Below are 23,000 nucleotides of genomic sequence, written 5' to 3'. Positions count from 1 at the left end.
TCTTAATATGTGGCTACCTCAGTCAGAGCCCTGAAAGCAATGCTCTCTCCCCATCTCTCTACACCCACTTTCCAGTGAAGAGCAGTTGGAGGGTACAGTCAAGCTTGCTGTTAGGGAGATGTGTGCAGAATACGAGGAAGTGCCACCTATCACAGAAAGGTCTCTGCAACACTGTCCTTCCTCTGCCACACCATCCTTCGGTCCTTCCCTCCACTTTCCTTTGGCAGATCCTCCAGTAAATTCCACAGCTTGAGAGCGGCTTCGTGGAATGACGACACAGTCAGTGTGTGGAGGTCCTGGGTGCCAATCTCCAACAACTAGCTGAGGATAGCCAGTCACCTCAAACAACTCTGCCAGGGATTTAAAGAGCACCGCCCCCAGTTATCTTGACAGAGAGCCATGGTAGTGAAAGTGTTGAGCACCTTTTTACAACCCACGTACCAGGTTCTAGTTACTGTTTCCTCCCTTCTGACTCTTCACCATCCAGCCGCCTGTGCAATGGGGAAGACAGGGAGGCTGCGGGAAAGCCATTAGAGCGAGGTGGGGACAGGCCCTGAGGAAATGTTCCTAGACCTATTTACTGGGTATCTGTTCCAAGCACTGTGCCAGCTCCCCCTCCCCCAAGGAAAAGATGTTAGTAAGCCTGGAAGCCAGAGGACAGTAGGAGGTGGAGGTGTAACAAGGGAAATGAGGGAAATGGGGGCCGTGTAGGGATAGGGGAGTCGTTAAAGAGAAAACACAAGAGAGGACAGCAGAAGAGTGGCAAGAGAATTTTATTATTTCCAATTAAAGATTTAAGCACAAGTCTGGCACACAATTTAAGCACTTAATGAAAGCATTCCCAAAGTTTTTAAGGCAGTCATTTTGACTTATGAACTGTGTTCTTGGCAAACCTTTATTCTTCTTTACTAGTGGGTGGCCCTTTCTTCTTTTAAAAAGTAAGTTTATTCTGCAGCACTGCTGCTCTCTGGTACTGCCCAACAAAAAAAGCACCTAGTGGCCTTCTGCCATAAACAGGCAGTATCCTCAATCTTCTGTGGAGGGAGAAATAGGCATACTACGGGCACTGCAGAGAATCCCGCTACTGACTGCACCTTCCCACCCACCCCTCTGGGCTCTCCGTCTAGCTGGCCTTGGGATATGCAGCATGTGACTCTGACAGCTACTTTCCGGCCAGACTTTTGGGTCAGGTAAACGATAAGGTCACCCACTGGAATTTATCTGTTTGATTAACTGGAAGAACAAACAGGCAAAGAGCCAAAGATTCAGCTCCGAGGCTGGGCCCCGTGGGTGGCTAGCCCAGGGAACAACCATCTGCTACAGCCTCTAATTTCAGGTTAGAAACCCAGAGTCCCAGAGGAGCTTCGGAGATGTTCCTCAGGACTCTAACAACGTGGCTCTCTGCAGGCACAAACGACGTATTTCATTCCTGATCCAAAAGCCTGTTTACAAACTAAAGAAAAATCAGAACTCTCAAGTCAAATTACCCCCCACCCCCGTATGTTTTTCTTCCTCTGATCCTAGGCTGTTCATACGAATAGTCTCTACATGAAACTTCATAAATGCTATTTTGACTCAATGTCTTTCCAACAGCACACACTAATGAGCTCCTTATCTTGGGAGAATCAGGCATGTGATGATCCTACTGTGTGAGCCACACCAGGCAGTTCAGAGCCACAAGCAGGTGGACACAAACTACTCCTCTAGGAATTAAAGGTCAAGGTTTTCCTTAAAGGAAACGTTTGCTGCTGTTGTTGTTTTGTTTGTGGTTCTTTTAGTAGATATTTTTTCACACAATATAGTCTGATGATGCCTTTCCTCTCCCCTAACTCTTCCCTAAATTCCCTACCTACTCTGCTTCATGCTCTTTCTTAAAAAACAAAAAACAAAACAGAATAACATTCTCTCTCTCTCTCTCTCTCTCTCTCACACACACACACACACACACAGAGTCCACAAAACCACAAACCAAAATATATAAGCAATAGACTAGTAAGATTTTAAAAAATGCCCAAAGAAAGCCACATGAGACAGGAAGTCTACAAAAATACCACTGAGTTAGTTTTGCACTGTCTCTCTATTTACTGGGACATAGGGCCTACTGTGAAGTGTGGTTTAATATACTTTGTGAGACTCCACTAGAGAAACAAGCCAGTACCAACTACCGACAGTGTTGATTCGGGATAGGACCAGTGTCTTAAAGGTAATCTTTCCAAGAGTTGTTTTGTATGTAAGAAGTGAGGACTGAGCCTGGAGCCTGACACACTCTATCGTGGTATCTTACACTGAATGCAAAGGCTGTAACTCCTAAACCCAGGGAGGTTAGCTAAAGAAACACGGTCACAGTGAATCGGTTTTGGAATGCAGTGTGCTTCAAAAGACCTTTCCTCTCTCCTGGAACTCCTGTCCTCCAGTGGGGCCAGCAGCTGGAGAGTATGAGTTTTTATGACAGAGAGACTGCAGAGATGTGTCTCTACCCCGCACAGACCTCTAAGGTTTGCTGGGAGAAGCCCTGGTTTTGTGCCACCCGCATGTGCAGTCAAGACATGGAGGAGCTTTAAGTAGGCTTGGCTTCTGGGACCCACAGCCTTCAGGCTGGCTCTCTGTGGTGCTTCCACAGGTATCCCTGCCATGAGAAAGCAGTAGAAATGCCAATTCCTCCAGCCAGGGAGGAACAAACAGGAACTGAGTGGGGGTAGCTGCCCAAGGCACACAAAGGTTACTTGCCATTTCCTAAGAAAGGTGGCTCTTTACTGGACTGAACTGCCTCGGCTTTTAAGTTTCAGGTTTGCTTTAAAATTACCATTTTAACCACCTTCAAGAGAAAGTTGGATGCGAAAAGAAAATGAGTCAAGGAAGTCATGCCGGGTGATTAATGATCATAATTATTTCCGCTTCTTTGGTCTGTCAGTGTGAAATGCTGTCAGCCCACGATTAATCATCACGATACAACACTACCTTTTAATTGTTGGGGGGTCTCCCCCCCAAACATCTGTGCAATCTCATAGAAATTGCCTACGTTTGAGTTTTGACTTGTACAACTTGGCTTAGTGCGGGGAGTCGGGGTGACTCCCGAGGTGGCTAGGTGTCCCTGCCTGGGAGTGCTGGATCCTGCGCCCCACTTACCTGCACCCCAGGCCCGCTCACCTGCGCGCCTGAGCATCGCACTGGTATGGGGCACCGGGACCCCGATCCTGTCCCGCCCCCGCCCGGCGCCCGGAGACAAAGTGCAAACCAGTCAGTACCGGCGGGCGGATGTCCAGCTTTGGTCTCTAGCTTTCCTTCTGGAGGCGAAGACATGGCGCCGCTGGTTTTCTGAGGGGCGATGGCAGCCGCGGGTGGGCAGCAGTGCGCGCGCAAGGCCTCGGGAGGAAAGACGGGAGGCGCGCGCCGCTCGGGAACGCGCACTGCCGCCCAGGGACGGGGGCGTGGCTCCGGAGCGCTGCGTGGCACGGCCCCGCCCACCTGAGCTTTGCCGGCCGCCTCGCCTTGGCCGGTCAGTTCGTGTGGAGCATGCGTGGTGGCTAGCGCCACGTACAACTCCTAAAGCGCTAGAGGGGAAGGGCGGGTGTACATGAAGGGCGGGGCAGCCCTGGGGCTGGCGTTGGGGGTGCGGGGCCGAGCTGTCACTGAGGGAAGCGACTTCTGCTGGTGGTTCGAGACCCCAACGCGGGGTTTCGTTCAGCGATGATAGCTCCTGGCTCTTTGCACAACTCATCCCGTACCTCTCTAGAACTCGCAGCTCTGCAATCACAGATGCAACCTAAATGTTGAGTACTACTCTGGGAGCGTTCTATGCATTTGTGTATACTGAATGGATTTTAGAATTGTTGACTGAGTGGTGTTATTTGAATCTCATAATGGTTCTAGGAATGAGGCAGGATAATTCATTTTGCCAAGAAAGCAAACACACACAGAAAGAAAGAAAAAAGGAAAGGAAAGGAAAGGAAAGGAAAGAAAAGGAAAGGAAAGGAAAGGAAAGGAAAGGAAAGGAAAGGAAAGGAAAGGAAAGGAAAGGAAAGGAAAGGAAAGGAAAGAAGGCAGGCAGGCAGGCAGGCAGGCAGGCAGGCAGGCAGGCAGGCAGGCAGGCAGGCAGGTATTTCAGTCTGGTGAATGTGAGCTGGACCCTGGATATCCTGTTTCTCAGCCCAGCATTTCCTAGTGTTGACTGACGTCTGAGTAAGGTTTTGGGGGATATTTACCCCCTTTCTCTAAGTAGGCTGTTTTCTAAACAGGATCTGGAAAGAGGGTTTGAAGAAGTAACAGGAAGTGCAAATTCTCCCTTCCATGGTCCTCTGTTCTGCAACCTTGACAACATCACTGAGTCTTTCAGAGTCTTGGTTTCCCTGTCTGCGAGAAAAGCATAGGAGGGCTGTGCCCCTACTGTATGTTAGCTTCCCAGCACTACCACAAACACCTGCAGCGACTCACCTGAAAAACAAGAAGGGTGGGACCCAGCAGACTTCAGTTTTACACTGCTTACCTTGCAGGAATCACACCCTGGTACTATCCCCACCTCAGAATTAAGTAAAAAATAACTATAAACTCTCGTGGCCACAGTTTTGGAGTTTCTAGCACCTCACTTACTAGCCCCATTGCTTTTGGGCCCAGGGCAGCATCACAGTGGATCAAATCTGTTCACTTTGTGACTAATAAATGAAAGAGGAGCAGCCCAGAGCTCCACATGCCCTTCAAACACATCCCTTCAATAACCCAAAAGTTTCCTGTTACACCCTCCATGTTCCCCTGCACTGGGGGTCCAACCTTGGCAGGACCCAGGGCTTCCCTTCCACTGGTGCCCCAACAAGGCTATTCTCTGCTCTCTATGCAGTTGGAGCCCTGTAGACCCAACCTTTTAAAGATTCTCCCACCGACAAACATTGCCAGACAGTGTCAAACCTTTACCATATGCACCTATGAGGAACATTCCAGATCAGAACCATGATGGCTGTTGGAGCTGTGATGTTTCAGGATTCAGTGGTGATGCAGGTCTGTATCTATCATCCCAGTTACTCCTACAGCATTACCAGATGTGGCTTCTCTGATGCAGAAGTTAGGGCTACGAAGGACTGTAGGAGTTGGGCCTGAATGGGGCGACCTGGGAGATCCTGTTCCTCCCGTTGTTCAGATTGCATATTTGAAAGTGTTTGTAAGCCATTGTATGCTAGAGAATATATTTTTATTTCTGCGGTGGATTTTTTTTTTTTTATCATTGTGCATTGCCCCACAGTATCAGTCAGTTCAATGGACACTGCTTCCTTTTTTCAGGCTAGCCTCACTTTCTGTCTTTCTGGGCTGCTGCCTTATGATGAACAAGAATTGTTATATTCTTACTCACCATACCAAATTATTTCACATTGTTGACTTGGCTCATAAAGGGAAGGTAGCTGTCACTCCTGACTTAGCTTCATAGCATCAAAGGTATTTCTTTATTTTGCTATAGAAGTTATAAATAAGTGTAATTGATTTGACATCTACACAGGTTCCAAAAGCCAAAGAAGGAGAGAAATTGTGCCATATATTACAGTATTACACACACACACACACACACACACACACACACACACACACACACACACCACATGTGTGGACACAGAGGCAAGCAATCTTTGGGGGTTTCAGTTGGGTTTCAACTTGGTCTTCAGTCACAGGGCGAGAAGCAATCTGAGGGATTTTCCAGAAGTTATTTGATAGCTAATAAAGAACATGGAGTCGATCTCAGTCTCATACAAACTTATAGTTTAGTAAAAGACATTTGAAGAAAGAAATGCCCAACCCGAACCTTGGCAAACATTCCTCTTATCTGGAGGTTAGAAAATAGAAAAGCTGTAAAGGAGATGAGCGTCCTGGCACTATGAGCACTTATTCCCTGCCGAACTTCCGAGCCTGTTGGGGATTATTTATGAAAGGACGCGTTTTGTGGAGAAATGAGGAGAAGGGTGTGGACGAATGGCATTTCCAGTTTGCCCTCTGAGCCACCATTTGACCTTGTGGAAGCTCCTTCTGCAGCCTGTGATTATGATTCTGCATTGGAGGCAATAATACTTCTCTTAGGGTTTCAAATAGTTATTCAATATTACAGCTTAGCATTTATCTCGCCATATAAAATTTCTTACAAGGGTGTATGAATTGCTATACGTATAAAAATAAACATGACAAAGACGCTGAGGATAAAGAGGCTCTCAGCAAGACAAAATAATCTCAGGAGAGCCCAGAATCTAAAATTGAATAATAAAATTTTTTTGTTACTTTGTTTTTAAAGAATCTATCCAAGTGACAGTGCTACTGGGACATGACTTTGCCCTTAAAAATACATAAAAGCCTTTCAGGAAGTTCTGTGGCTGTGAGCCCATCGTTCTCAGAAACCATACATATGAGATGAGCAGCAGGAGGCTGTTGAGGTCATTGTGACCTCTTTTATCCCACAGGGCTCTGCTTGGACTTTTCCAATGGAGGCAGAGTAGAGAGAAGTCAGCGAAGGAGATCTGTAGACACATCAGGACCCATCCCAACCATATGCCAATTTATGAGCCCCAGAGAAATGCATCCTTCGTCAGGCTCACGTAGAGAGTCACATGCCGTCTAGAATGTCTCTGTCAATTGATGATCTGACATACTGGGGACTCTGTGTAAACCATGAGGATTGAACACAAGTCTTCCCAAAGCATATTGCTTGTTTAGAGATTTTAAAGAAGAGGATGGAGTAAGATGTATTTACAACACAGGGCAGAGTGTGCTGGACATTCCAGAACAGTAACAGGTTCCCTTGGGTTTGTGGTGGTTCCAGGGAAGGTGAGGAGAAAGATGTTCAGAGCCAAGGGCAAGGACTTGAACCTTTCCACTTGACTGGAAGTGGGAGGGTGCTCATATCCAGAAAGCACAGGGGAGAGGCACAGAAGGTAGAAGACAGAGGACCGTGTCCTTACCACACTTGGTGTGAGGGCAGAGTGAGCATGCACAGGCAGAGTAGAAAGTCCTGCCTTAAGTTTGTCTATATTCAGTCCCTTGTCTTATCCTATCACCGAGCCTCAGAAAGCTACACGGTACCCTGGAGACAGAATGGGAAACAGTAAGGTTTTAGTACATCAGAAACATGGTCACTTCCTAGTTCTGCATATGTCTACCTTCCTCCACCGCCACCAGATTTCCCCAAGATGTTTGAGAGCTGTTTCTGTAGATCGGTCCTTTGACACTGACTGAAGATGCAGGATGAAGATGAATCTATGGACTGAGGAGGTGATGGAGCTGTGAAAGCGCTTGCTGGCCGGGTGTGAGGACTGGAGTTTGGATGGCTACATCTGCCTGCTGTGATTCCAGTCTCAAAAGGCAGAGACAGGATTCCTAGAGCAAGCTAGCTAGCAGGACTAGCTACTTGGGTGCACTGTGGATTTTTGATCAAGAGACCCTGCCTCAATGGATAAGGTAGAAAGCAATGAAGGAGGGTGTCAACCCTTGGACAACCACATGCATGCACACACACATGAGCATGCTCACCTACACACATACATGCAAAAAACATGCCTTCACATACATGTATACCACAGGCACACATAAAAATAGAAAAAGGGAAAAAAAACTTAAAAACAAGACAAACAAAATTCCTAATCTCGATCCTCAGAGCAGCACCAGAGAGGAGGCTATGGGGATATCAGCCCCACACTAGCCTGTGAACAAGAGTGGCAGTCAACAGGTGAGCCCTAGGACCTTCCCTTCCTCTTCAGCCTCACAGATGCTAGACAGCCCCTTCAACAGAAGGCTGCGTGGGCCCTAGATGCTTGACCATGTCCTGCAGCTTTTTTTAGGCTCTGCTCTGCACCTGTGTGTGGTGGTTGTCAGTTCCAGAGCTCTGAGTGTGTTGGTGCACCCCCTTTCCTATCTTATGGCTTCCCCGAGGAGAAAGGCTAAAGGACTCCGCCATGAGGCTGCTGCCATTTTGTTCCCTTCAAACAGAGAGAGTTCCAGGATAGCCAAGGCTACACAAAGAAATCACATGTGTTGTGCCCTCTGTCAACTGGCCACATGGATGTCTGGACTGCATTTAGGAAAGTCAGACATGTTGTAAGAGCATTTTGGGTGAAAATCACCCAACAATGCCCTTTGCAAACCCAAACAGCAGAGTAATACCTGAAGAGAAAAGCAAGGCAGCACTCATCAGCCAACCACTCTATGAAGACAACCGCTCTCTGTGTCCCTTTGTGTGCCCATCCCGACCACCAGACAAGAGTGATGTTTTTCTTGATATCTCATTTTGTAGAGTGTCCCTCAATTGATGTTTGATACTTTCCTCATTAACAGTAGCCTCAGGTTTGGGGAGGAGGCCCCTGGGACATCATTCTTACACTAGGAAAGGAAATGCATGTTGTCATTGTGTCTGTCTTGTTACAAGAGATGCTGTCCTTTATCACCCCTCTGGTGGGCAGGGTTTTAAAATATGGCAATTTTATAAGGTGAAAGCTAATGTATTGGTGCGGTCAGCTCTTTATTAGCAATCACTGTGAACTGGCTGACATTTTGTGTTTGGATATGGGGTCAATGTCCTTAAGACTTTATATGTGGAAATTTTATCTGCATAGATTTAAGGTTGCTCTTTAGAGGTGGAACATTCAGGAACAGATTGAATTCATTAGGGTGGAGGTTACACACACACACACACACACACACACACACACACACACACACGCTCATTTCTTACCTATGATGCATGTACTGGTCAGAGATTTTGTCAACAAAGAAAATCATCATTAGGTGAGGCAGCTGATTTTATACTGTTACTTAAAATATTCCTCCTCCTCCTTCTCTTCTTCTTCCTCCTCCTTTTACTCCTCCTCTTTCTCCTTTTCCTCCTCCATGTTCTTTTTCTTCGACATATGATTTCTTAGTGTAGCCTTGGCTATCCTGGAACTCTCTCTGTAGATTAGGCTAGCCTCAACTCACAGAGATTCTCTTGACTCTGCCTCCTGAGTGCTGGGATTAAATACCTGCGCCCCCACCACCTGGTACCTTTTCTTCTTCTCCAAAGAGGTCTACTTCAGGTATTTCATGATAGTAATGAAACAGCAGACTAATGCAATCTTAGTTTAAGTCCCAGAATAGTTACACAGAGCTCATCTCTGGATGAGCTTATCTCTGGACGGAGTTCTGGAAGATACTTTGGGGGCTTTCTCCAACCTCTTTCTTATTGTTTCTGTCCTGAGCTTGTTAATCTTAACAAATTTAAAGCCTATTTTTCTTGCTGAAATTACTCAATTTCTTTCAAAACCATTTTTCTTTGTTGGTGATTTCCCATCATTGATTAGTTATTCTGCTCCCGCCAGTGTGTCTGTGTGACTTTGCAGGCGGCAGAAGGCTGTAAATAATGACTTCTGTCGCATCCTCAGCATCTACAGCAGAGCCCATTTTGTGCTTGTTCAATACTAGAGAAAGTTCAAGCTTGAGAAATAAGATTGCTGTAAATCCAGATAAGGACAAATCTCCATCTATCCTTTTGGGGTGGAAAGACCCTCTGGGTGCCATTCTAGAGCCTTTCCCTGGCACAAATTAATAGACTACCTTTGGCCATGGAAAAGAGAAGATACAATTTCAGCAGCTCGTTGGGGGACCTTCCCATCTTCTTCATCTTAATGAAGAGCCTTGGGACATTTGGGGAAGAGGTCCTACGCTTGAGCATTCCAGGCGAGGCTGTGGAAGAGATATGGCTTAACAAGACAGCACTCCACTAAAGTACTACAGAATGGTGATCAGGGCCGGTCTCATCTGCCTCTGCTATTCTTCTGTTGCTCAGAGGAGCTGTTATATCCTCATTTTCTCTCCAGTACCCACCCTGAAAGAGAACATTCTGAATCCTTATGGGAATTTTTTTGCAGAACACGGGGTGGGAGGGCAGTCCTTGGGTTAAGGAAAGATACTGTAGCCTCAGCAATGACCAGGGAAGCTCTGGACATGCACACAAGAGCGTTGCCTCTCTGGTCATTGCCAGTGAACAACACAACACAACCTGCCATCTTAAGTGTTGGCCACAGTATGAGACATTTGGTCAAACATGATTCTAAAGGTTTTATAGAGGAGTTTAAAGGTATTTCAATTGGTGAATCTGGAGTAAAGGTAATGGCCCTCCATGACCATTGGGTGTGCCCAATGGTGGAAAGTCTTCATGGAGGAAAGACCAACTACATTCCCACAGTCTGACCTGTTACAACTCTATTGGTGTCTGCAGAGGTTTGAGTGTGAAGTGTCCCCCATAGGCTCCTGTGTTTGAACACTTGGTTCATAGCTGCTGGGGCTCTTTTGGGAAGTTATGGAATCTTAGGAAGCAGAGACTTGCTATGATAGCAAGGCTCTCAGCTCCAGCCTGGAGCCTATAGCCTAACCCAATGTGGTGAGATACTTACAATATAGAATATCCCAGAGAGAGGATATGCTTGTTCGAATGCTCAGAGAGTCCTGGTCTTCCCTTGGGCTGAGGGCTGCAGGGATTTTTTTCAGTTCAGGAGACTGCTGTATCTATAGATACCCTCACAATTCTGCTTCTGTGGCCTGTAGCCTCACACTATAGGCCAAAATAAACACTTCTTTCTTAAGTTGCATCCTCTTGGGTATTTTGTCATAGCAGTGAGAAAAATGTCTAATGCAATGTCTCTAGGACTTGTCTTTGTCACTACCTCTCTTTATCCATACATTTGGTGTGTGTGTGTGTGTGTGTGTGTGTGTGTGTGTGTGTGTGTGTAGGAAGTGTGCATAGTATGCATCCTCACACTCTTCCTAGTCCTGCTTCTCTGGAGAGCCTTTACTCACGCATCTCATCCCTCTCTTACATGGCCATTCTAATTCAGAAAGCACTAAAGTGTCCTGGGGCCTTAGCTCACTGGGGATCAGGTATTCTGCTATGTGGCCTTTCTGGGTGTCAATCAGTAAGTGAAAACAGAACACTTACAACCTAGTGTCAAAAGCAAGGGGTTGTTTTTAAGACCCAAATCCCATCGTTTGATTTACTGAATGAAGATTCAGGAGCCAGATGCTGGGGTGCAATCCTGCCTCCTTAGAGAGGCAGAGAAAGCACCCAGCTGAACTTCCTCTTTAACCCATGTCTCAGAAAGAAAAATCCAGTTCTCCTTCTTCGTACTGTCTTAAAGTCATTTTCAAATCGAATGTCCCTCCTTTCCACTTCCTGTGCATCTCTCTGTCTGTTCTCCTGACTTCTTCCCACTCTCTATGGTTTTTCCCTATATTCACTCCCATCCAACTGGTTGCTCATTCCTCCCCTTGACCTATGGTTGACTTTCTTTAATCTTATTTACTATAAACAAAAAACTCTTGGATTAAAGGTGAGTTTTAGAGCTGAGCCACACCACAACTAGAGACAGGTTTTTCCTGTATACAATCTTGGGGTTCACAGTGGGATCAAATATCCTACAACAACAAGGGGCAGGAGCCTTGTTAGCTGCACACTGCATTTGCTTATGCTCTGGGGATCTACTCAAAGTTTCTGATGTACCCTATCCAATTGTTCTGTAATTTGATGTCAGGGGATCAAGACAACTCTGTCTTCTGGTGCTATCTTTAACCCCCAGGAATACAGCCCCGAACCTCATACCTTGTGTAGGTCTGAGTTGGAAAACTGCATCAGTTCCTAAGTCTGCCCCTGGTGGGGAACTGTTTTAGTTCACCGCAGTGCCTACTGTTAATGAGCTAGCTCCCATGCCTTAGTTACTTAGTTAATCACTAGGTTGTATCTCTGTGTAAATTCTCTTGACTGATTAGAAGATTCTCAGACCTTGGAGTGTATTTTTTTTCTCTTTCCAAACTTGTGAAGATCACAGAATTAAAACAAAGTTCTGGTGGCTTGTTCAAATATGATAGGAACATGGAACATCGTAGTGACCCTCTTAACAAAGCAAGGACATAGGACAGGATTGTCCCAACAATCCCAGTGTTTATAGCATGCCTTTTGAATGTACCGATCTCAGACGGATGAAGCACCATACCATCCAAGTAGACTGGCATCCCCACGTCTCCCTCCTTCAGTTCATCAACTTACTTTACATTTCTCCCTCAAGTGGGATCGTACAATATGTGTCCTTCTGCGAGTGTACTCTTTAACTTGAGACATTCCCCCAAGGTCCATCCAAGTGCTTGTATGAGTAACAGTACTCTTAGCTGGTTCGAACGTGCTCAATCCAGTTGCTTTCAGAGAAAACAAACAAAAGTCATGGTGAAAATCAAAGAAAGGGTGTCAGTAAAACTGTGCATTTTGGGGAAGGTAGAAAGCATGCATTTTGGCCATCTTTAGGATATTGTTTTAGGATCATATAGAGGGAGAAGAACAGTAGGAAGTGAGTGGTGTGCATGGTTTCATAGTCATGGTCAAAGTGAGGCCTGGATAGTCTTTATCTCAGTTCTGGTCATGCAAGATGGTCTAAATAAAGTCTTTATCATTCAAGATGATGAATTGTTTTCCAAGAGATAACTGCTGCGTCCCTGGGTGATCTTGTCTGTGAGTCTCTGCTGTCCCTAGACTACCAGGGGGACCCATGCCCACGAGGATGACTGTAGACTTTCAGGATGGAACAGGACACTGTAAAAGCTGGTGGTGAGACCTCTCAGCTACTCTTCTCTTTGTGAGTTCAGCCTCGAAGGTGATGGAATAGGTCAATCGCTAGGTCAAACGAGTCTCGTGCTTCCCTGACCGAGCTACCCAGGCAACCCATTATCCAGCAAAGACACTCCTTGAGTGGTTAAGATGCCAACAAGCAGGCTTAAACAGAAGTCTGACTCTGGGTTTTAAGACAAAGGAGACAGGTAAACCAAAGGCAGAATTCCAGGCCTTTGTCCCTTATAAGCAATTTCTAGGTACCTGTTAGACAAAGGGCATGCTTTTGTGTTTGGTTTTGTTTGGTTTTGTTTTGTTTCCAAAGGCATCTATATAACTACCATTTCTTGCTTCTGGGCAACTGACTCTTAACTAAATAGGAATCCTTACTTTTTTCTTACTTCTGCTGGCCAGTACTAACTACCAGGCTGATCTTTTTTGTTCCGAGTGGGACCTGTCCCACCAGATACAACGCCTTTTATAGGCCCTGTCCACTAATAGTTCTAAGGTCCCAGCCTTTGTCCCAGAGGCCCCTCTCAGAGCAGTTGCTAGCAGCAACTTGACTTTGTCAAGCCTGTCTGTTATTGTGAGCTACTCAGAAACGCCCCCCTCTCCATTCAAATACTTGCCAGAGCCTGGATGCTCTGTCCTACTCTTTCTTGCCATGTGGTTACTTGCCTGACACATAGCTGGCCGCCATCCTTGACTCAGGTAGCACACGGTTCATCTCTTCTCAATCTCCCTTGTCCTGAAAGCTGCTGAGAATTTCAGCTTCCCTGTCATGTTGTTTGTCTTTTAATCAATAAGAGAACTTCCCCTTATAAGATTCCTTTTGAGTTTTTCTTCAATTCTTTCATTAGTAAGACCAAGAACCCAAAGAGGGAACCCCAAATCTCATGGTAACAGCTAATGTGGGGCTCCTAGAACTTTCCAGGACAAAAGGAATTCTGTTCTTGTCACCTCTCCAAGTGTGGTAGCCTTGGTTACATGAGCACATCCTCCCTCTTAGGACCTCTTCTTGCTCCTAGAAACCTAGGACTGCCATGGTGAGGAGGAGGGAAACTTGGTCGGCTACCAGGCTCCAAGGCCTGATTCAGATATCATGGATATCATAAGGCAAGAAGGAATCTTGATCTTGTAGACACTCTTTCATTCAACAAATATTTCCACTGTATACCGAATGCCAAGAGCCTTTTTTGAAAGTAGAGGTAAGGTTTCCACTTTGGTGGCATTTATAGTCTTGTTCACTGGAGGTTGTCAACAGCGCGTTGCATGCTGACAAGTGACAGAAATAGGCTATGATATTCTGCAAAGCTGAAGAACACCTCACATTCTAAAGCTCCGTGACAGTCATATGCTGAGTTGTTTCTGATCAAATGCTATCTATGGATCCTCGGGACAGAGTTTCGGAGGTAGAAGGCAGGTGCCGCCGCTCTTGTGGTTCTGATTGTATGTGTTCAGGAAGAGTTCAGGACAGGGAGGGGCTGCCATCCCTTTCGTTGCTCCTCCGCATGAGTCATTTGAAGAGTCCTTCATTCTCCACCCACGGAGGGATCAGTACACTTTAGCATGAGGCTGGATTCAGCCTGTGGCCGGTGTTTGTACTGTAACTTCCTGGAGCACAGCCCTACCATACACACGTGTGCTGCCAATGGTGGTTTTTACCTTGTAGCATCACATGGAGGAGTTACAATGGAGGTGGTCTGCACTGCAACACCAGACATATTTATCTGGGTTTTCAGACCTTTTGTGGCCCTCTTCTTGTAGTTCTGAGAGCGTGGTCCCCAGGCCAATGGCATTTGTGTCACTGAAAGAATGGGATGCTCTCCAAGTTCTCATCCAGCTTCAGGCTTAGTGAATAAGACACTCTGACCGTGAGACCTTTCTGGTGAATTTACATCATGCAATCCATAGTTTTAAGGAAGCTCGAACCTTCCAGGGAGTCAGAAACCTACAGTCACTTTTGGATTCCTCGTGTCCCCTTACTTTTTCGAAAGTGTGGTGGTAAGACTTAACATGGACTGACCCTGGGCTCCAACCTCATAAATAGCAATGAATAGCCTAGTAAGAGCACCAGTGGAAGGGGAAGCCCTTGGTCCTGCCAAGACTGAACCCTCAGTGAACGTGATTGTTGAGGGGAGGGCGGTAATGGGGGGAGGATGGGGAGGGGAACACCCATAGAGAGGAGGGGCTAGGGGGATGTTGGCCCGGAAACCAGGAAAGGGAATAACAATCGAAATGTAAATAAGAGACACCCAAGTTAATAAAAATGGAAAAAAAAGTTTAAAAAAAAAAGAAAGTGTGGTGGTGTAAGTGATTAAGAATGGTGTTTACCCCGCGATGATCATAACATATGGGATGACATCTAGTTCATTGGTATATGAGCAGCATACACATTTTGCTTCTTATGCTAAATGCTGTTGGCTTAATTAGAGTTCAGAGAATGGTGTCAGGCTGTGTGTTAGTGCACTGTGAGTGTAACAGCTCCCCACACTGACTGTCTTGGGCTGTGACTGCATTTAGCTCACAGACTCCCACAAAGGCTCTGGAAAGGCACAGGCATCACTGTGTCCATCTTCACTGGGGTGGGGACCATATCTGAGGAGGTTCCTCAAGTGTGTTCTGTCTTAGCTCACCTTTTCCTATGTAACAGAGTACCACGGCCTGGATATGTCACAGAGGAAGGGATTTATTTCTTACAGTTATGGAGGCGACTCTCAATACTGTTGCATTGGGAATTATTATCTAATGTGTAGACTTTGAGGGTCATGTTCCAACCGCAGTATATTCTTCTAAAGAAGAACGCTTACACCATGGGTACATAGGCATGTATCAAACTGAGCTTAGAAATCTGAGATACTTCTGAAGGCACAGTGAAAATAGGGAATGGGAGATGGGTGGGCCCTGGGAGCTATTGGACCATTATTTGAAATAACAATTTCTCTGGTTGTACATTATGAGTGAGAAGATTCCAGACTTCATTAAATGTTTGACTTGACTGACTTTTTTCAAAGGACACCAAAATTTGAAAAAGAAATTGACCAAAACTGGCTCTTCTTTTGTCGTTATTCAGGCTTAGTAAACACATGACAAGACTTTCACTCACACTGACTGTGTTCCCCAAACAGATGAGATTTCCTAATGAATCATTGTCATGTGACCTACTGAAGCATGCAGAAGTGCTAGCTGTGTTAGTTTTTGTTATCATGACATCATGTTGAGAAAATAACAAGAGAGAAAGCATTTGATTTTGGCTTGTGATTGTGGCTAGAGATTTCAGTCTTGATAGACTCTTGCTTTCTGGGCTTTTGCGTAGTGAGGCAAAATGTTATGGCAGGACATAGACAGGAGAGGCTGCTCATCTCCTGGTGTGCAGGAGGCAGAAGGAGCAGAGATGGGGTCTGCACTGATGGGCTTCCTTCTGCTCTTTTTCCATCTGCGTCCCTAGACTGTGTGATGATGTCACCCACATTCAGGACGTGCTCCCCTTCCATTACTACCACATATGTTAGATCGTCTCCGGAAACACCCTCCAGCTACACCTGGGGTTGGGCTTTACTGACCTCATACACTTCTCTGCATGCAATCAAATCGCAATTAATCATCACGGCATTGGTTTAGTTGATTAGGAAGAAATTCATCACTAGACTGAATTCCAGATCTTTCCACCTTCACTTCATGGGTTCAACAGTTTCACACCAGTTTTTAAATGATTATAGATGGTGGAGCTCGCAGGTCACAGCAGCAGCATCTGGACAGTGATTACTAATACAGGCCATTAATGTGAAATCTGTAGATGCTATGGGAACCCTTTTTCCTTCTTCTTTATGGTAAATCAACTTTTGAAAGGCATGTTCGCTTAATGCTTTGTCAGAGATAGTAGCACATTAATTATGTTGTGCATTTAGCTTTAATAGCTGCCTTATTTTCATATAGAATATATGCTATTCTCTGTGCAGAGCTGCTAAGGCATGACCCACGATGTGAGTCTGACTCAGAACCTGCATGTTTGAGTTTCATACAAAGGGACTACTTCACACCCCAGAGTCCTGCTCTCTCTTAACTTCTTCCTCTGGAGTGAGGCAGAGGGAAGGCTCATGCTAGGTCCTGGCTTCTCGGTTCTGTTCTTTCTGGCCTCTAGAACTGTGAACCAATACACTCTATTTTAGTTACTTTTCTATTGCTGTGATAAAACACTGTGATCAAGTGTTGATGACTTATAGAAGAGAGCTTTGAATTGGGCTTACACTTTCAGAGGTTTAGAGTCCACAATGGCAGAACAAAGTCATGGAGGCAGGAACAGTTGAGAGCTCACATTTTGATGTGTAATCATCAGGAAACAGAGAAAGCACTGATCCAGTTTTTTGAAGCCTCAAAGCCTACCCTGAAAACGACACATCTCCTCCAAGAGGCGAACAGGTATTCACACATATGGACCTACCCTTTGTGGGGCCATTCTCATTGTCCAGGCTTTGGTGGTCTTTGCATCTGCATGGCTCGCCATAGGACACCTCAAGGCCCAAGTCATCTTGAACGGACTCAGAAGCTGATATATACAAACAACCCAGGGTGAGCCTTTAGATAAAACCTTGGTCCTGTTGACAGTTCCACTTAAACTAGTGAAGGACTGAGCAGGACACCTGGCATCCTCCCCTGGCCCCCGCATGTGCATGCACAGGTGTGTACCTGCAGACGCTTGCACAGGTGTGTACCTGCACACGCTTGCACATATACCTCGCACACACACAACACACAAATGGAAAAATATCATATAGGGAACATAATGGCTTTTTTAGTAAGTAAAATATCTGTAGGTGCAGACAAAGCATTCTGAGACAAAAGCAAAATAAAAAACAATAACAACAAAAGAACACACACACACACACAAACAAACAAACAAACAAACAAGAACTCCTAAAATACTATGGAGTTCATTTTATGTTGGCCATCTACTCCTGGGATTGGGGTCTCTTGTTTAGGGTGGTTTGTGTATGCAGGGAGGATCCATAGACGAGAACTGATTTTTTTTCTTTGCATGTCGTTATCAGTTGGAGATAGCTTCTGGATTTGGATGGAAACTTGTGTCCAGTTCTCCTCTCAGCACTGGGACCCTCTCTGGTTTACGGCTGTGCATGGTGTCCTGACACAGCCTCTGTGAGTTCATAAGAGGGTTGGTCTTGCTGTGTTCAGAAGGCCTTATTTCCCTTGTGACTTCCATTCCAATTGGCTCTTGCCATCTTTTCTCTTCCTCTTCTGCAGAGTTCCCCAAGCCCTGAGCAGAGGGGCCTAGTGGACTGAGTGTTCCAAAGTCTTTTACTCTCTGCAAATGGTCCAGTTGTGGGTCTCTGTATTGGGAACACCACCCTTCAGAAGTATGGCCATCCCTGTTGTGCAGAGACAATCAGTTCTAAAATCCCCGAGAGATATGAATGTCCTCCCTGCAAATCCCTGACACGAAGCAGCATGCCTTTGGCATATAAGCTGTGCATATCATCTGTTATGCTTTTACCATTTGCCAATTATTTGCATTACCTAATACAGCATCAGTGTTATGTAGGCAGTTGCTATGTTTAAATTTAGATCAGTTTTCACTTTTAAAATGGTTTGAATATGTTCAGGCTATTGTTGCTTAAATCCGTGGATGTGGTCTCATGTATACTGCCCTAACATGAGTTCACATGTCTACCTGTTGTCAAACATAACAAGGGCCCAGTTCTCTATTCCTGGATTTCATGCTGTTCTGAAAATAGACAAATGTCTCAGGCAGGTTTCCATGTCTTTAAGTGCAGATGTAATTTAATAACATGAGTAGGATTGTAGCCTCATGCACAAAAATGGGATAATAAAATATCAGGAAATGCCCGTTTTGGACTGAAACGTTGTATCTATGTTTTTATAATGAAGCTATACGCACCACAGATTCCAGTGTCTGGACTTCAGCCTGTATGCAGTCTGGTGGCCAGCTCTCACACTCCATTAGCTCCTAGAATCTGTGGTGGCCTGGCAGAGGAACCGATGGCAACCAGGCCTTTGCAGCTGTCACTGCCCAGTGTCCTTGCCAGCCCTACACGCTGCTGGTCCCTGCTGATTCTTAGCCCTGACATCTGTCCAGTGGCCAGCAAAGCCAAAGGGATCTTTGTGGCCATCAACTAGAGCCGGGAGGGTGGATGAGCAGGACTTGAGGGCTGTGGCCTGGGGTCTAGATGGAGACCAGGATGGTAAAGAGAAATCAACCCAACCTGTGCTCTTTGTTTTTCCCTATGGGTCCACATGCGTGGACCCTTGAAATGAAGACACTTTCTCTACATGGGCATGAATTTGGAACAATCTACACACGGAGTCACACACAGTCACACCTTCCTTCCTAGGTTCCATGTCCATGGACAGCAAAGACAGCAAAAGACTCTTTAAACAAAGAGCCTTAAAAACTTTTTAAAATGAAGAGTCTAAAAAATGGAGAGTCTGGGCCCAGACTGGATGGCTGGGTGAGAGCCTTGAGCAGGAGCACACAGGTAGCACATCTGCTCCTCACAGCTGTTTCTCATGGCTTCTACATTGGCATAGCTGAGTCTTGGAACCATCTCCTGGGGGATTCACTCTTAACACTGCATTGTGAAATGGTAATCTAGGAGAGTATTGGGCCACAGTCATTCAGCTATGCTAGGATGCATGCTTCTGTGGGCTGCAAGTTAGACATATCTGGTCTGTATATCTGTAGCTCCCCATTGGTGGCTGAAACAGCAGAAACGGATTGTTTTCCAGACCTGGAGAGCTGGAAGTCTGACAGCAAGGTGTTTGCTGATGTGTTAGCTTTGCACACTGTGACAACATACTCAAGACAATGGACCTACCCCATAAAGAAGGTTTCAGTCCATGGAGCTTGGTCCTGTTGATTTGGGCCTTTGGCAGCAAACTAAACCATGACTGAAGCATTGCTGGAAGAGATTGCTTACCTCAGTGAAGCATGTGGTAGAGATTGCTTACCTCAGAGTGGCTGAAAGCCAAGGTGATCAACATGGAAGGGAACGTTTAAATTTCCCTTTCAAGAGCACACCCCTGGGAGGGAGAGGAGACTCTCTGCAGGGTCCTTGTTTATCTGAGATCCGGAGACAAAGCTAGCATCAAACAGAACCATCTAGATTATTATTAAACATTGTTGAAAGCTAAGTTTTGTGTCAACCTGACACAAGCTGAAGCTTTTTAGAAAGAAGAAACCCCAACTGAGAAGATGATTGTGATGCATTTTTTAAAAATTCATAATTAATGTGGTAGGGCTGAGCTCACTGTGGATTGTGCCACCCTGAGTGTTGGTCCTGGGTGATGTTAGAAAAAGAACTGAGTAAGCCATGAGAAGCAAGCCAGTCATCTGTGTTCCTTTATAACTGGGTTTTCAGTGTGTGTCTCCAGGCTCCTGCCTTGAGTTACTGCCTGTTGGCATTTCGTCTAGGCTCCGCCCCACAGTTACCTGGCAACAGCCAGGTATGCTTGACTCACTATAAAAGGGGCTGCTTGCCCCCTCCTCTCTCTTGCTCTCTTGCCCTTGCTCCTGCTCCTTACCCTTCCCCATTCCCCTCTCCCCTCTCTCTCCATGTGCTGCTCATGGCTAGCCTCTACTCCTCTCTCCTCTCTCTCTTTCTCTCTCTGCCTTTCTCTCAATTCCCCTCCCCTTGCCCTAAATAAACTCTATTCTATACTATACCTCCCGATGATGTGTATCTGATCCCTCACGGCAACAGGATGCCTCAGCATGGGCCCAAAGAGGCACCCCCTTCCCCTACACTGACCGCACATCCACCAAACATATTCCCCTCTCTGCTTATCTTCTAAAAAACCACAACTCTGTCCTGATGTTCCTAAGTGACAGATAAAATAAACCTTTATCTCTCAAAAAGTTTCTTTTGTTATGGTGTTTATCACAGCGATAGAAAAGTAACCAAGATACCAATTTATCTAACAGCCCCTTTGCATGATCTTATATTGTATTTCTTGCAAGTATTCCCCCTTGAGCCACAGATGATCCTAAACACATCTATGAAATGACCCCCTTAGCATGTCCACTTTAGCTCCTTTAGTTTTTAAACAGGTATTAATTGTACAAATGAATGGAATTCAGTGTGATGTTTCTGCTTGTGCACATAGTCTGCATCGATTAAACTTAATCTCGGTTTTATCTGCCCTTCCTCCTCCTGCCTTTTCTTCACAGCCCCCGCCATGGTAACATTTTGAGTTAATGAGTTTTGGAGAAAGATGGAGCTTGAATTGAAGCCAAGGGAAGGCCTATGAGGTTACCTCCTTGGGAAAGAGAGCCCTCTCAAGGTCCTAGGATGGCCCTGGGGGTGAGGGGTGAGGGGGCTAAGGGGAGGGGGAAGGAGGAGGGAGGAAGTGGGAGGGGGAAGGAGGAGGGAGGAAGTGGGAGGAGCAAGGAGGAGGGACAGAGGGGAGGGGGAGGGGAGAAATGGGGAGAGAAAGAATCAGAAAAATAGTAGGGTTATAAGGGTTGGGAAGAAAGCCATGAGCTGGAGGGAATTTAGTGTAGGGGAGGTGGTGAGAAGGACTAGGATGCTATAGGGTACTAGCATGGACTCTGGAGCATGTAACAGGTACTTGTGATACTGAGGGAGACTGGAGCCCTGCGTGTGCATTGGTGTGCTAATAGGTACCACAGGTAGCTATTTGTTTCTTCTGCCAGTGGTAAGGAAAATGACTTCTTTTGGTAAAGGGAAACAGGCTTGACAAGTTCCCAGGACACGCAGGCTTTTGTCTAACCACCAGAAATCCTCCTTTAGTCCAAGTTGAGCCCATTTCTGGATATTTGGAGTGTCTTTTGGACTTTAGGAAAAATGGAATCTCCTTTGGACCTAAGAGCTTGTATCTTTGAGCATCAAAGAAAGGGGACATTATTCTTAAAGAAACAGTTAGAGAAAGAATATTTTAATAACATGGCATGAGCAGATGCAAAGACAGTTAGTTCATCTGTAGCCATGCCAACCCAGCTCTGGGAGTGTGAGTGGAATCTACTGTCCTAAGACTTGGCTTCTTCCTCATCATGGAACCTCCTGGGGTGGTACGTGAAGTCTGGCCTGTCCAAGGCCAAAGGGACTGGCTCCTTGTTCTCCTTTTCCTGTTCATTTGTGGATTATCTGAGTGACGCTTGGGTATCACTTGAAGTGGTCATGCTCAGAGTCCTTGGATAAAGTAGAGTTTAAATATTTATCCGAGGGTAGAAAGAAGCAGAGACCTCCTAAATACAGGCCCAGGAGCTCACAGATCCAATAGCCAAAGGCTGGGGTCAAGTAGACTATATCCACGCACGTCAAGAGCCCCTGAGAGGAAGCTGTGTCTACAAGGTCAGTTAAAGCTTCAGTGACTGTGGAGCATTTGTAAGTCTGGAGCCTAGATACAATTTCTCCTGGGCTCTCTTACCTCCTCACCTGCCACCCTAACAGCCACATCTTGCTCACCCCTATGTCAGGCCTAGCATCCTAATGAACATATAAATACTTTGGACTGTATTAACAAATGATGGAAGGACTAATAATGCTAGCTGAGATTCCCCCACCTTATGGAACCCTCCTCTGATGTTGCCATCTGTTGGCATTTCGTCTAGGCTCTGCCCCACTGTTACCTCCAGGTATGCCTGGCTCACTGTAAAAGGGGCTGCTTACCCCCTCCTCTTTCTCTTGCTCCTCTTCTTTTGCTGCCTTACCCTCTATCTGTTCTGTCCCCCTTTTCCTCATCCCTCTGCCCACCTCTCTCCACATGCTCATGGCCAGCCTCTATTCTATTCCTCTACTTCCTGTCTCTCTCTCTCTCTCTCTCTCTCTCTCTCTCTCTTTCTCTCTCTCTCTCTCTGTCTTTCCTACCCCCTCAATTCCCCTCTCCATGCCCTAAATAAACTCTTCTGTAGTTGGTACCTCAAGAGGAATGGATCCTCAGCATGGGCCCTCAGAGTCACCCCCTTTCCCCACACCTTACCATGTTTCCATCAAACATATCCCTGGCGTCTTTTTCATTTTTTAATCAAACACAACACCATCCATTTAAACAAATGCCTTGACTTACAACTTTCTTTGTTTTGTTACTATGAAAACATCATGGAGCCCCTTCCATGGGAAAGCATTGTATTTGGGATTACCTAATTGATGTTCCTGGGGCACAGTTAGTCCCATTTCAGCTCTAGAATAGAGTGTCTCTTCTTTCTGCCAAGAGCTTTGTTTTGTCTCAACACACTCTCATCTGGGCCCTTGCTTGGAGGTCAGAGCAGGGTGAGCGGCGGTGTTTTTAATCTTTCCTTTGTCTGTGACCTGACTGATTTTCTGTAAAGGACCTCCTCTCTCCATTCGGCTGGGGAACTTTGTTGCTGATATAGAGAGGTAACGAGTTGTGTGGTCTATATTAGAATTGAAGCTTTTGT

The 23,000-nt window shown here is 45.8% G+C and overlaps 1 protein-coding gene across 1 annotated transcript in view; it reads right to left on the bottom strand.

Annotated features, from left to right (window-relative positions):
* The window catches only part of Dap (death-associated protein), a 52,561-nt gene extending 49,069 nt beyond the window's left edge, over positions 1 to 3,492 (bottom strand). The window contains exon 1 of the mRNA NM_022526.2: positions 3,246 to 3,492. Coding sequence (NP_071971.1) covers positions 3,246 to 3,300 — 55 coding nt within the window. The 5' untranslated portion in view covers positions 3,301 to 3,492. The remainder of the gene's footprint in view (positions 1 to 3,245) is intronic.
* Between the last annotated feature and the right edge of the window lie 19,508 nt (positions 3,493 to 23,000).

This window comes from Rattus norvegicus, chromosome 2 (assembly GCF_036323735.1).
Source record: "Rattus norvegicus strain BN/NHsdMcwi chromosome 2, GRCr8, whole genome shotgun sequence".
Classification (NCBI taxonomy): Eukaryota; Metazoa; Chordata; class Mammalia; order Rodentia; family Muridae; genus Rattus; species Rattus norvegicus.
The sequence above is the reverse complement of the archived record's forward strand: the minus strand, read 5'-3'. Positions and strand labels throughout refer to the sequence as shown.